This window comes from Rhinoraja longicauda, chromosome 32, assembly GCF_053455715.1.
Source record: "Rhinoraja longicauda isolate Sanriku21f chromosome 32, sRhiLon1.1, whole genome shotgun sequence".
Taxonomy (NCBI): domain Eukaryota; kingdom Metazoa; phylum Chordata; class Chondrichthyes; order Rajiformes; family Arhynchobatidae; genus Rhinoraja; species Rhinoraja longicauda.
Window position 1 is genome coordinate 7,827,507 of NC_135984.1, and position 15,082 is coordinate 7,842,588.

General features: G+C 41.9%; 1 protein-coding gene across 1 annotated transcript in view; it reads left to right on the forward strand.

Annotated features, from left to right (window-relative positions):
• Nucleotides 1–14,758, forward strand: part of adamts15a (ADAM metallopeptidase with thrombospondin type 1 motif, 15a) — a 51,708-nt gene extending 36,950 nt beyond the window's left edge. The window contains exons 5-9 of the mRNA XM_078427004.1: nucleotides 1,764–2,047; nucleotides 3,820–3,997; nucleotides 7,961–8,136; nucleotides 10,236–10,411; nucleotides 12,517–14,758. Coding sequence (XP_078283130.1) covers nucleotides 1,764–2,047; nucleotides 3,820–3,997; nucleotides 7,961–8,136; nucleotides 10,236–10,411; nucleotides 12,517–13,303 — 1,601 coding nt within the window. The 3' untranslated portion in view covers nucleotides 13,304–14,758. The remainder of the gene's footprint in view (nucleotides 1–1,763; nucleotides 2,048–3,819; nucleotides 3,998–7,960; nucleotides 8,137–10,235; nucleotides 10,412–12,516) is intronic.
• Nucleotides 14,759–15,082: the final 324 nt, after the last annotated feature.

The following is a 15,082-nucleotide window of genomic DNA, read 5'->3' on the forward strand; positions in this document are numbered from 1 at the left end:
ATCACCCCTCACCCTCCTGCGCTCCAAGGAATAAAGGTGGTGATTGGTGCGGATATTGCTGTGTAGAAGAGTCCCAGCCAGCAACTTGTAAAGCACCTGTGTCCGACAAGCTGAATGTACAGTAGAGTTTACCCCACCTGAGAGCCCCTGGTTGTGAGGCAGCTCCAGTGATGGCTGGGCAGCTGACCATGATCACATGGAACAACACTATCAATCCTGTTACCGCTTCTCAAAGTTTAGCCGAGGTAATTGTTTTTCGGATTGAGGGAACCAGACAGAGTCCAAAGGTGTTTTCTTCAGATTGCTTGACCTACATTGCTGCCTGAAATCAAAGTCTAATTGAATTGGATACTTTTACAGTCCAATGATTTGAAATCCCTCATGGGTTGATTACTTGTTTGTAAGGATTAGCCTGGTGGTGCTCTTTTGCTCAAGAAAGTTTTTTTTCAAAGTTTTCCAATTAAGCAAAACTCTTACTGATATCTAACATTTATAGATTTGTGTTATTTAAATATAAGTGGAGTGGCAGAAGTTACCTTAAGGTTTTGTAGAGGATTCTCCCTAACCAGGCAGTGGAAGCATTAAGCTCAGTCGAATAGAATCATACAGCACAGAAACAGGCCCTTCGGCCCAACTTATCCATGCCGACCCTGTTGCTCCATCTAAGTTAATCGCATTTGCACAAAAGTCTCCTGAATTATTCAAGCCAGTGAGTGAGTGTGCGAGTGTGTGAGTGTGTGAGTGTGTGAGCTAATGTGTAAGTGTGTAAGTGTGTGAGTGAGCGAGAGTGCGAGCGTATGTACGAGTGAGCGAGTGGGATTGTGCGAGTGAGCGAGTGTGTAAGTGTGTAAGGGTGCGAGTGTTTGAGTTAGTGAGAGTGCGAGTGTGCGTGTGAGCGAGCGTGCGAGTGTGGGATTGTGCGAGTGAGCGAGTGTGTAAGTGTGTGAGTGTGCGAGTGTTTGAGTGAGCGAGCGAGCGAGTGTGGGATTGTGCGAGTGGGGAGTGTGTAAGTGTGTGAGTGTGCGAGTGTTTGAGTGAGCGGCGTGCGAGTGTGGGATTGTGCGAGTGAGCGAGTGTGTAAGTGTGCGAGTGTGTGAGTGAGCAAGAGTGCGAGTGTGTGTACGAGCGAGTGAGCGTGCGAGCTTGTGTACAAGTGAGCGAGTGTGCGAGTGTGCGTGTGAGCCTGCGAGTGAGGGAGTGAGAGAGAAACGGAGACAGAGGGGCAGAGAGGCAGAGATAGAGACAGAGAGGCAGAGATAGAGACAGAGGCAGAGGCAGAGAGAGAGAGAGGGATATTTAAAGAATAAATTGTTACATTTTTGAAGGATCAGAGAAGTGAGGGGGGACTGGCACAGAAGAGGAGATGAGGCCTTGGACAGGCCAGCCATGATGATATGATATGGTGGCACACCAGTTGTCTACACCAGGATAAGCTTGAGGGGCTGTCCGGCCTACATTTGCTCCTATTACCTTCTGTTCTTGTGCTTGATATGTCTCTCCACCTCCCAGAGATTGTCCACCCAGGTGATGTGTACCATTTAACTTGACGTAGAACATCCAGAGGTTTATTCTGTGAGTTGTGCTTCCTCTCTCGCCAGCTAAGCGAGTCACAACATAGATTGCTCATCCGTTATGAAGTTCACCAAGTCTTCAGTGCAAAGTGGAAGTGACTGGGAGCCGTAGGATTGCAGGAGGGAACTGTTGTGTGGAACTAAAATTCCTGAGGAAAAATAAAATAATTGTTGCATCTCTTCCATCCACAGGTGACTGTCTACTGGATGAACCAATGAAGCCAATAACTTTGCCAGACAGTCTCCCGGGGCAAAGCTATAACTTGAACAGACAGTGCGAACTGGCCTTTGGGATGAACTCTAAGCCGTGCCCATACATGCAGCCTTGTCTGAAACTGTGGTGTACTGGGAGAGCTCGAGGACAACTGGTGTGCCAAACAAGACACTTCCCATGGGCAGATGGAACAAGCTGTGGAGATGGAAAGATCTGCATGAAGGGTGCATGTGTGGCAACACACAATGTGACAAAGCACAAGGTAATGTTTGTGGATGATTGTCGTTGCCTTTGTGCCTGTGTTGTGCTCAAGTTTGTTGAGTCAAGAGTGTTTAATTGTCACATGTACTGACAACGGAACAATGAAGTTCTTTCCTTTTGAGGCTGAACTGGCTCGTAAATGCACTAACATGCAGATGGAGTCATGGAGTCATAGAGTGATACATCGTGGAAACAGGACCTTCGGCCCAACTTGCCCACACCAGCCAACATGTCCCAGCCACACTAGTCCCACCTGCCTGCCTTTGGCCCACATCCTTCCAAACCCGTCCTAAATTTATAATAATCTATAATATCATAAATTAATAACCATAACACCAGGTAACCATAATAAAGTAGTGTGAAAACCAAGAAGTCCATGATGCAACCAAAAACACAGTCACAGAAGATCAGAGCTGCTGAGCTTAGTGTACAGGTGGTGCCGGGCTTACGATGTTGACTTGCGAGAGTTCGACTTTGCGATGGTGTAAACTGCAGCGACCCTTGGCGAGCCGCCGATCGCTTCCGGCCACGTGATCGCGTGTATTACAATGCATTGGGACTCACAATACTTGCGGTTTCTGATGGGTTTCTCGGAACGGAGTCCCGTCGGAAGCTGAGGACCACCTGTACTGTGGTACTGTGGTGCTCACGATCCTGATGGTTGCTGAGAAGAAGCTGTTCTTGAACCCGGTGGTCACAGTTTCCACTCCTGGACCTTCTTCCCCATAGCCTCATAATGATTAAAGAATAGAGCAGATAGTATATCATGCTTACAATTATTTAGCATCATACAGTTTGCCCGGTGTGTTTCCCATCAATATACAATCATTTCTTAATGTAAGCATGATATTGAATCAGTCCCAACTTGATTTGCCCACAAGCAGTTGCCAGCTTCATTTACTTACAGTTTCCGTTTACTCACAAGTAACATAAAACCTTTTGTCCTAACTTTTGTTGGCTGGGAACATATTCCTTAACCTTGGTTCACTGAATCGCGATCATTTTTTGTTTCAGTCTCAATAGATTGCTGACCTTTTCACAATTCTCTCCAGTTGAAAATTTACTACCGTATCAAAATGTATCAAAATTACAGTATAAAATAGTTCTTTTTTTTCGTGGACAATAATCACATTAAAAATTCTGTGAAATGGAGAATACGAAGGACTTGCAGTACGTATTTACTTACAATACATAGCAGAATATTATTGAAGGTTCAGTTTACCACATTTGAGAGGAGACAACAATAAGATTAAGGAAACTCTTGCCACTGCAAATGTTAAAACTCCTGTCCAGATTCACTCTTGACCCTGGCTCCGTGTCTGTATTAAACAGGAAAACATCACGACAACTATAATTGCTCGAAGGAGGCACGTTGCCAAGTTGCTCCTCGACATGGGAACATTTCCTTTGACATGTTGCAGTTGCTGGATGTTGTAACAGCTAATTCTTATCCTCGAGTCCCGCAGGCAGATCAGAATGGTCCAAATTTAATTTTAGTGATATTCAATCTCCATTAATCTCGAATGTAAAACGTATGGAAATATCGCAGTAATTGATCACAGCATCGCAAAGATTTTTGGCGTCCATAATAATTTGGCAATAGGAAGCCCAATCAAGTCGGCTTTGCAGTGGGTAGAACAAATGTTCACGTACAGCTGGGTTTCATTTAAAGTTAATAATGGTGTCAGGGTTGCAATATTGGCACCAGTTTAGCAATTTGTGGCACAAGCATGAATGTTTAAAATCAGTGCTAATGACCACTGCTTGTTGCAGGTCGATGGGAGATGGGGAAAGTGGGGTCCATATGGATTGTGTTCACGGACCTGTGGAGGCGGTGTGCAGCTTGCTAAGAGGGAATGTACCAAGCCAACTCCTACCAATGGTGGACGATATTGCGAGGGTATCCGTGTCAAGTATCGCTCGTGCAACTTGGACCCGTGCCCCGACAACGGTAGGACATTTATTGAAGTCACATTGTGTTATTTATCCAACTTTTAACAACATCCCTATTTTGTGCTGTCAGCTTATCAGGGCCATTCCAGTGTACACAGCGTGTAACGCTGAGTTTATGCGGGAATTAGGAGCGAAACAGAACTATCTTGTGTGGGCTGTAGTTGTGAAAGAAAAATGCAGACAATATTCCTCTTGGCACGGTGGCGTAACGGTAGAGTTGCTGCCTAACAGCGCCAAAGACCCAGGTTCGATCCTGACTACGGGTGCTGTCTGCGTGGAGTTTATACATTCTCCCTATGATTGTGTGGCTGCTCTAGATTCCTCCCACATTCCAAAGACATGAAGGTTTGGAGGTTAATTGGCTTCTGTAAATTGTCCCCTAGTGTGTAGAATAGAACTAGTGTGGACTCGATGGGCCGAAAAGCCTGTTTCCACACTGTATCTCTAAACTAAACTAAACTAAACTTTCAAAAATGCTTCAGAAGGCCTGAGGTATAATTCCAAGCCACAATCCATTTTAAATAAGGAGTAACAGATGCTGCACATCCTATTCACAACTGAAATATGCTCAAGAGATTTGCTTGACACAACTGCAGAAGTTTTACTAATGCTGTTGAACATTTCCATTAGTTGCACCAACCTTTGCATCGATCATTATTAAGGCAGATACTTATCACAGTGTCACCAGGAAACGTGAGATATAGAGACCAAATGGATTCCCTCCCTTAAATGTACACCAATGAAAGATAACGAGGATTTCATCTACTTAGAATGGAAAGTAATTTGGGCGGCACAGTGGTGCAGTGGTAAGGTTACAGTCTTACAGTGCTAGGGACCCGGGTTTGATCCTGACTATATGGAGCTTGTATGTTCTCCCTGTGATCATGTGGGTTTTCTCCGGATGTTCTGGTTTCCTCCCACATTCCAAGGACGTACGGGTTTGTCGGTTAATTGACCTCTGTAAATTATCCCAAGAGTGTAGGATAGAACTAGTGTACGGGTGATTGCTGGTCGGTGAGGCTTGGTGGGCCGAAGGGCCTGTTTCCACGCTGTATCTCTAAAAACTAAAATAAAACTAAATCAAACAGTATTTAATTACATTACTGTACATACATTGCCTCAGAAAAGCCACCAGCATTCACAAAGACTCCTCGCACCCCTGCAATAGTCTGTTCTAAATTCTACCATCGGGCAGACGCTACAAGGCCTTCTACGCCCGCACCTCCAGACTCAGGAACAGCTTCATCCCCAGGGCCATAGCTGCTATGAACCGGTCCTGCTGAGCCGGATGGTCACATCGCACAGTGAACCGGCACAGACCTACTTGAACTTTATACTGTTTTAAAACTGTTTCTAATTTTGTTTCACTGGGTTGTATAAATTTATACTGATTAGCTAATTAATTTATTGCATCGTATGGCAATAAAGATATATTGTATTTTATTGTATTGTACTGAGGGCAATGACTGAAAATGATGGACAGATTTGTAAAAGTAAAGCAGAGGCTGAATTTTAAAAAAAAATTGGGAAGATTCACACAATTTTCATATTTCCCCCTTTGGAATTTATGATGATATTAGAAAGTGAAAACATGACAGTTTTCTTTTAATTTCGCTGTTTGCTCTACATTATGTTACAGAATGCAACAGGTTTAATAATATCTGTTCATTACTCATCACTGGTATGAATTTATAAGTTAGATTCCAAAGATGGAAAAAGACACAAAGTTATTTTAGTACCAAAGTACAGATAGACTAAGAAAGACACCAAAGTGCTGGAGTAATTCAGCGGGTCAGGCAACATTTCTGGAGAGCATGGATAGGTGATGTTTCGGGTCGGGACCCTTCTTTGGACCCAACCATGTTCTCCAGAGATGCTGCCTGACCCATCAAGTCAATGGACAATGCCCATTCCTTGCAATATGGTACGATATGATGGATCATTATTTATCCCAGGAGGGAAATTACTCAGCCAACAGTGATAAAACACAAGATACATGAAACATGAAATTAAAGTAACGAGTGGAAACGATTGGGGATGTGCAAAGATTGGGGGGGGGGGGGGAGGAAGGGAAGTCAATCTACCCCATGACAGAAGGGGGAGGAGTTGTACAGTTTGATAGTCACAGGGAAAAAGGATCTCTCTCCCTTCCTGTTCACCATCTACACCTCAGACTTCAGATATAACTCGGACTCCTGCCCTGTAGACCACTTTGTATAAGGATGGCAAACCAAAGAACTGTTCACGATAAATAATTCACCTGGATGTACATCAAATAGTTGATGTTGGATCGTTTGTGGATGCAGTATCTCTCATGTTGTAGATATTAACAACTTTACAGGCAGTAAAAGATAGTATTTACAAGGAGGATAAAATCTCCTGACTGCAGTACAGAGATTCACAGTTGTAGGGTCATAAACCTTTGAAGTATACGGAGATCGAGTCAATTATTTTATATGCCTAATACCACGATGTGGGGAGGACATCTACTAATGTAACATTGTATTAATAATTTGAATAAATGGTGCAAAGCGCAATCATGATATTCAGCAAATGGTGGAGAATGGCGAACCTTTGTGTGTTTCACCCAGAAAAGGATCTATCATCATCTGATATAATCGAGAATAGTGAAAGGCCTGGACAGAGTGGATGTGGAGAGGATGTTTCCACTAGTGGGAGAGTTTAGGACTAGAGGTCACAGCCTCAGAATTAAAGGACGTTCTTTTAGGAAGGAGACGAGGAGAAATTCTTTTAGTCAGAGGGTGGTGAATCTGTAGAATTATTTGCCACAGAAGAATTCTGTGGAGGCTGTCAGTGGATATTTTTAATGCAGAGATAAATAGATTATTGATTAGTACAGGTGTAAGAGGTTATGGGGAGAAGGCAGGAGAATGGAGTTAGGAGGGAGAGATAGATCAGCCATGATTGAATGGCGGAGTAGACATGATTGGCTGAATGGCCTAATTCTACTCCTATTCTTTATGACCTTATGACCCACTCTTTTAAACCTCTTTGTACTTGCATGTGGCTTGGTGGTATCCATGTATACTATGATCTGATTTGATTGTATAGAATGTAAAAAAAACAACCTTTTGACTATATCGCATTACACGTGGCAATAGTAAACCAATGCCGACACCAAATGTAGGATTGAGGTACAAGGAACTGCAGATGCTTGCTTACAAAGAAAAGGCACAAAGTGCTGGAGTAACTCAGTGGGTCAGGCAACATCGCTGGAGAATATGGGTGCTTTGCAGAGATCCTGCCTGACCAACTGAGTTAGTCCAGCACTTTGTTTCTTTTTTTTACCCAAATATAGAATTGTATGAAATAACAGTCCCAACTATTTCCAGGGAATTCCACAGTCATAGATCAGCACTGTTGTACAGATATTCACAACAATAACCAACCCTCATCTGTTAATGTACATTAATGTTAGGTCAGTCTGAAGAAGGGTCCTGACCCAAAATGTCACCTATCCCTGTTGTCCAGGGATGCTGCATGACCTGCTGAGTTACGCCAGCATTTTGTGTCTTTCCTAGCATCTGCAGTTCTTTCTTTCTGCATCTGCTAATGCACGCCCCAAGTGTAAACATTCCTTTGTTACACTCTCTGTGGTTCATTTGTCTTTGCATTTGGTTTTTACTTGCTGGTAGATGTATCCTATCCTGCTGGTTAGCGCGCAATAAAAGCTTTTCACTGTATCTCTGTACAAGTGACAATAAACTAAACTGAACTGAACCTATCCTTACACAGTGAAAGGAGTTGAATCCATCTATTATCCATCTTTGTATGGTGTACCAAAGAGTGCAGTCACTGTTGCAACATATCACAATCCTGTTTACTTGCAAAGCCCCCGATCTGCTGTTCAAGGGTGAAGGAGTATTTTGCCGCCCTATAAATGTAATGATGAGTTATGGTGAAACCGTTCTGATTCATGGTTTTACTTTTTAAAATGCAGGTAAAAGCTTCAGAGAGGAGCAGTGTGAATCATTCAATGGTTACAACGTCAACACCAACAGGCTTGCCCCATCTGTCGTGTGGGTTCCTAAATATTCAGGAGTATCGTTGAGGGACAAATGCAAGCTTGTATGCAGAGCGAATGGTACTGGATACTTCTATGTTCTTGCACCCAAGGTAAGCATAATACATGCATTAATATCGCAATATTGTCCAAAGGTGGGCAGGTGGGACTAGCATAGCTGGGGCACCTTGGTTGGCATGCACAAGTTGGGCCAAAGAGCCCGTATCCTGCTGTATAAATCTATGATGATGATACCAATTTCCTCCATTATTGGGGAAGAAGATTAGACTTTATTGCCTTCCATCACAGTGAGGAACGTGGGCAATCCGCTGTGGTGGATGTTTATGTTACCTTTGATGTAGTTGTGTGTCTTGTTGATTTTGTTTTAGTATGGCTGTATGGTAATTCGAATTTCACTGTACCTGAATTGGTACATGTGACAATAAACTAACGATGTTAATCCTAGAACTGGAAACATAGAGTAACATTTCTGAATCTTAACTCAAAAATGAAACTCCAATGGTTTAATGGTACTTCCACAGGTCCTAGTTTATTCAACTCTACCCTTTCAATGTACTGTATTATTCCAAACATATTATAACAATATAACAGTAAAATTGCAGATTTTTTCAAATTTATTATGTGGTTTGAATGCTTGAATGACTGAAAGCTATGTGTATTTCCAGGTGTTAATGCTGATAATTCCAAAATTAGAACATCCTCTGCCTAGGTACATGGCCCAAATGTTGAATCTCCAAGAACAAAAGAAATAAGAATAGCAGTGGACCATTGACAAACGTTGGACAATGTTCCCCTTAACTTGACTTTCCCCATCCAATTCTTAAAATCCCTTAATTTTCATGGAATCCAAACTTCAATTTATCTTAGCCCTAAATATATTCAAACTCCCTTGAGCATTCATCTCCCAAGATTCATCTGAGTTCTCCTTATATATTACCTAAATGGTTATCTCTCATGAGAATCTAATTCTAGATTCCCCATTCTGGAAACACAGTCTCACACTGTGCAAAGCTCTCCAGATATATTGTCATTAGTTATTCCCTTTACCAGAGGATGTTGATCTGAAAAGTTTACTGTACCTCTATGCCAAGATGGTGACTGACCTGCTGTGTGTTTCCAGTATTTCCTATTTTTGGTTCAGATTTCCAGCATCTGCAGTCTTTTTTAAATTTCTAATTCCCTTTCACTATGGCATATCCTTAGTTTAAAACATCGCACTCTTTTATTTAGTTTAGTTTAGTTTAAATATACAGCATGAAAGCAAGCCCTTCGGTCCACTGACCAGGACATTAACACTACCCTTCACACACAAGGGGCAATTTACAATTTTACAAATTCAATTAACCTACAAACCTGTACGTCTTTGGAGTGTGGGAGGAAACCGGAGCACCCGGAAAAAACCCACATGGTCATGGGGAGAACATACTAACTCCGTACAGACAGCACCCACAGTCAGGATCGAACCTGAGTCTCTGGCGTTGTAAGGTAGCAACTCTAGAAACATAGAAACATAGAAACATAGAAAACAGGTGCAGGAGTAGGCCACTCGGCCCCTCGAGCCTGCACCGCCATTCAATATGATCATGGCTGATCATCCAGCTCAGTAACCTGTACCTGCCTTCTCTCCATACCCCCTGATCCCTTTAGCCACAAGGGCCCCATCTAACTCCCTCTTAAATATAGCCAATGAACTGGCCTCAACTACCTTCTGTGGCAGAGAATTCCACAGACTCACCACTCTCTGTGTGAAGAAATGTTTTCTCATCTCGGTCCTAAAAGACTTCCCCCTTATCTTTAAGCTGTGACCCCTGGTTCTGGACTTCCCCAACATCGGGAACAATCTTCCCGCATCTAGCCTCTCCAACCCCTTAAGAATTTTATATGTTTCTATAAGATCCCCCCTCAGTCTTCTAAATTCTACCGCTGTGCCACTCCATTTTGTGCTGGAAATCTATTCCATCTGTGAAAGTCAGCTCGACTTATCTCTAAAATAAGTACGCAAAACACTGTCACATTGCAAAATGTTTTCAGAGGGGAATGTTGAACTTTGTCTGGACCGCATGTGGAGATTGGTGTGAATTAAATGCATAAAACAGAACATCGAAGCTCTGTGGAAAAGATTTATAAAGCCGTTAGTGTCATAGAGAGGATGTAAAAGGCTCATGACTAACTATGTCTCCCCAAACCCCAGGTGGTGGATGGAACTCCATGCATGCCAGACACTTCAGCTGTGTGTGTCCAGGGCAAGTGTATAAAAGCTGGCTGTGACGGAAAGTTGGGTTCCAATAAAAAGTTTGACAAATGTGGAGTATGCGGAGGAGATCACAAAAGCTGCAAGAAGGTTTCTGGCTTATTCACAAAACCCATGTATGTTATTCCCTTTATCCTTTCATTTGAATGTAACTGCTTTTAAGATTAGATTATTCCATTTATTGCCATTAAGGACAGTTATAATTTGCGATTTATATAATAATACGACATTGTGTAATGTTTTATGCTCATCTCACAGATTGTGTTTTGTGTAACGGGCAAAAAAAAGTGCTGCAGTAACTCAGCATCTCTGGAGAACACGGATAGGAGACATTAGAAGGGTCTCACCTGAAACGCTGCCTATTAATGTTCTCCAGGGATACTGCCTGACCTGAACTTTGTTTTTTTTGCTCAAGATTCTAGCATCTGCAGTTCCTTGCATCCAATGGTAAATGAGACTAGAATTGATTGGTACATGCTGAACAGCATGGACACAGTTGGGCCGATGGGATTGTTTCTGTGGTATTTGACTCTATGACTTTAATATAATTAAAATGATAATTTGCAATTTTCATACACAAGAAGAAGAATGTAGTCAACATCAATACATTTTTCATAGTGACAAAATGCCTATTAATCCTTCACAAAATACCCAGTAAGTAAAACTTACTAGAAGATAAACTAGAAGATACAAACATTAGATGTAACTTTGTAGAGACTCCAGAGCTTCAAGCAATCATTCAATTGTGCTGTAGGTAGTACAGAGGTGAAAACTGTTTTAACACCAAAGTATAGATGGACTAAGAAAGACATAAAGTGCAGGAGTTACTCAATGGGTCAGGCAGCATCTTTGGAGAACATGGATAGGTGATGTTTTCAGATTGATGGGTCAGAAATGGTGGCTGACCCATTTAATTACTCCAGCACTTTATGTCTTTTTTGTTGTTGTAAACCAGCATCTGCAGTTTCTTGTTTCTACAGATAGATTGATCTGGGGGAAATAATGAGTGGGATCCAAGTGCTGACTCAAGGAGAGGAGATGAGATAGAGCGAAAGCCACCTTGGAGTCGTGTTCACTTGTTCTGGTTGACAACTTGGAGTAAGAATTGAGGAATTGGAGTTAAAAAATCGCACACTTTTCGAAAACGATGAACCATTTTTGAAAATTCCACAGATTGAGATCTAGAAAGCCCAAACTTGGCTTCTACTGCTATGACATCAACAGTGAACTGACCCACTTAGAGATTGATTGTGCTCCCTCACATGGTGCCCTGACTGAGGTCTCCAGATTAGCTTTCATAGTTTGCTGAGGGGAGTCCAAAAGAAGAAATTGTAATGGCAGTTTCTATACCTTCTCAAAGTCCAACTTCGATAATTTAACTAATTTAAGCGTAAATGGCTCCTACAGAAATCATAACATTAAACAACCAAGCTGTTGTGCGACTGTTATCAAGAAGCAGGCACTTTCTCAGTCACCGAGCTGCAATGTGGATCTCTGAATGTAGAGTCCAACTGAACGGTTCAGAACTGATAGATCAGTGTTAGAGTAAGGATCTGCAGATGCTGGTTTAAACCAAAGAAAGACGCAAAATGCTGGAGTACCTCAGTGGGGCTGGCAGCATCTCTGGATAGAAGGAATGGGTGACGTTCGGTCTGAAGAAGGGTCTCGACCTGAAATGCCACCCATTCCTTCTATCCAGCGATGCTGTCTGTCCCACTGAGTCACTCCAGCATTTTGTGGCTAGATCGGCGTTATGCCAGGATATGACGCGGTATTGTGTCACGGTAAGTAAGACACACCAAGATCCAAATAAACTATAACCTTGTTGAACAACAAAACAAGGTTAGGAGGATTGACACAAAACACTGGCGTAACTCAGCGGGTCAGGCAACATCTCTGGAGAAAAGGAACAGGTGATGTTTCAGACTCAGGGTCTGAAGAAGGGTCTCGACACCAAACGTCACCTATTAACTTTCTCCCGAGATGCTGCCTGACCTGCTGAGTTACTCTAGCTTTTTGTGTCTAACTTTGGTATAACTCAACATATGCAGTTCCTTCCTACACAAGGTTAAGAGAGAGGATTGATGGTCTTCCTACTGTTTTGCTACAGGTAGGTTTTATGGGTCCATCAAAATGTGATGAAAAATATGTGAAGCAGTGAAGTTGCTTGAATGATATTTCAATATATACCATTCTGATAAAAGCTGTTTCCTCTCAACAGACACGGGTATAACTATATTGTGACTGTACCGGTTGGAGCGACGAGCATTGACATCAAGCAAAGAGGATACAGGGGCATGACGAATGATGACAACTATTTGGCTGTTAAGAATGAGCACGGGAAATACATACTCAATGGTCACTACATTGTTTCTGCGGTTGAACGAGACATTGTCATAAAGGGGAGCCTGCTGAGGTATAGTGGAACGGCAACTTCTGTGGAAAGCCTTCAAGCCTTTAGGCCCATCCAAGAGCCACTGGTTATTGAAGTCCTCTCAGTTGGAAAAATGACCCCTCCTCGTGTTCGCTATTCCTTCTATCTGCCAAAGGACAATAGAGAAGACAAGTCGTCGCATAGCCCCAACAAGAAAGACGCCAAAGGATCCTTGCTGAACAATGAAAGTCTGAGCAAACTGAACAAAATAAACACACGGCAGCCAGATTACAAGAGGCCCGTTTATAAATGGGTGGTGAGAACATGGTCTCAGTGCTCGGTCTCTTGTGGAAATGGACTGCAGCACAGGTCTGTCGAGTGCGAAGACAATCATGGACAAATAGCATTTGACTGTGACACCACCCAGAGACCAGAAGTCATCCGGCAGTGTGGAGACCCTTGCCCAGTGTGGGAGATAGGCGGATGGTCGCCATGCTCTAAGAGTTGTGGCAAAGGTTTCAAAAGACGTTTAATCAAATGTAAAGCCGAGAGCGGGCATGCTTTGCCCAGAGAACATTGCAGTATAAGGAAGAAGCCACAAGAGCTGGATTTTTGCACTGTGAGACCCTGCTGAGAATCATCAGTGGAAATCTTTTCAGATAGAGTAGTCTTTAGAGATGACAGGTGACCTTTGGTTCATGGCAACCATTAGTGATGGTGATATCTGTTACGCCAAACCCAGATGGAATATTGAAACAAACAACTGTTTTACATTGAGAAACATGAAGACCTGTGATGTATAATTAGGAATGGATTGACCTAAAAATTTACGTGTTGAAGTCTACCTCTGATAATTGTAAGTTGTTGTTAAACTGTTTTGGGGACTTCATTGACCGTGTACTTGTGTAAGAAGTGATGACTGCTAGTCCGAGCACTTAGGTAATGCAGTTTGTCACCAAGTTAGCAGTCAAAAGATTTTTATGGTTTGATGATGTTTTACTCAGCATTGAGCATAAAATAATACAGGGACCAATGTAGGTGCAGCTGCAATATAAGGCAGAGATGCCCTAATGTGATATATTAATGGGTCATGGAAGTATGTGACCAATCTTAACTTCAGAGATATGGAAGGTAGTTTATTTGTAAACGGGCAATCTTACATGCTTTTGTTATAAAATATATTAGGAAGATAAATCTGTTCTTTGTGAAAACGATAGAATATTTGACCTGGTAATGCTATTGTGTGACATGTCAAGTGACGTTTAGTCAAGTTTCATTGGTGTCATCGTTACAAAGTGTTACATTAGAACTCAACCCTATTTATGAAAGAAAGGTAGAGTGTTAGGCTTGTGCTAAATTCTGATTAAATAAGGCAGACTTTATGTCTGAAATGAGCATCATAGTATTGGTAGCTGGGCCTGTTTGCAAAATGATTTCTTCCAACAATCTCTTAGTAAACTACGTTTTATAACTAATAATTTATTCTGATAGGGACAATATTACATGGTGCATAAATCATTTTTCGGTATGCTGGCAACATTATTTATTGTGTGTATTAGGTTCCAGAACCATCAATGTTAAACCAACCTGACAAATAAATTACTTTTTTTTTTTGCTGTGTGGTGAGATAATAACTATGGAGCTGTGTGCTTTGCCCATGTTTGTACATTTTATAACCTAGCCTGCAAATATTTTGGAAATATTTCATTTTCATTTACACAAAGGAAAAAAAAACGTTCGTACCATTGTTTCATCCATGAGAAAGTCTGAATTTTTAGTATTTCACAAACGAGTCACGAAAGTTGATAGCCATTTGCATTGATGGTTTGTTACAATTTCTCTTTGCATTGTGGCAGTACTTGTTAAAGAAAACATAATTTACACCAGACTCTGTAACCCTTTCACTTGTGTTCTGGTTGGGAGGGACTGTACTTACTGTTCTTCCATCTAAAAGATGGTTCACATGTTATTGGGGTTTATTTTACTCTTTTGCATCTTTAGATTGCAAAAGGCATAAATAGCGTTTAATGGCTGTTACGTATACCATGTATACATCTGTTTAATTGTGCACAATAAATCTGTAAATATCTATGAACTGGTGGTCTTGTTATTGGCACTGACTCAACTCGAGAACCTTTGGACCTTTATGCTTCGAGCCCGTGCTGCAGTACAGCAAAGATTCCAGAAACGAAATCATCTGGAGGAATCTTGAGCAAAATATTTTAACTCAGTATGCCAAGGCTTGCTGGATCTCCTGGTTGCTAATCATTATAACTCCCCTTCCCATTCACATACCAACATTTCTGTCCTGGGCCTCCTCCATTGCTAGAGTGAGGATACAGCCAAACTGGATGAACAGCACTTCATGTTTTGCCTGGGTAGCTTACATCTCAATGGTATAAATATTATATTC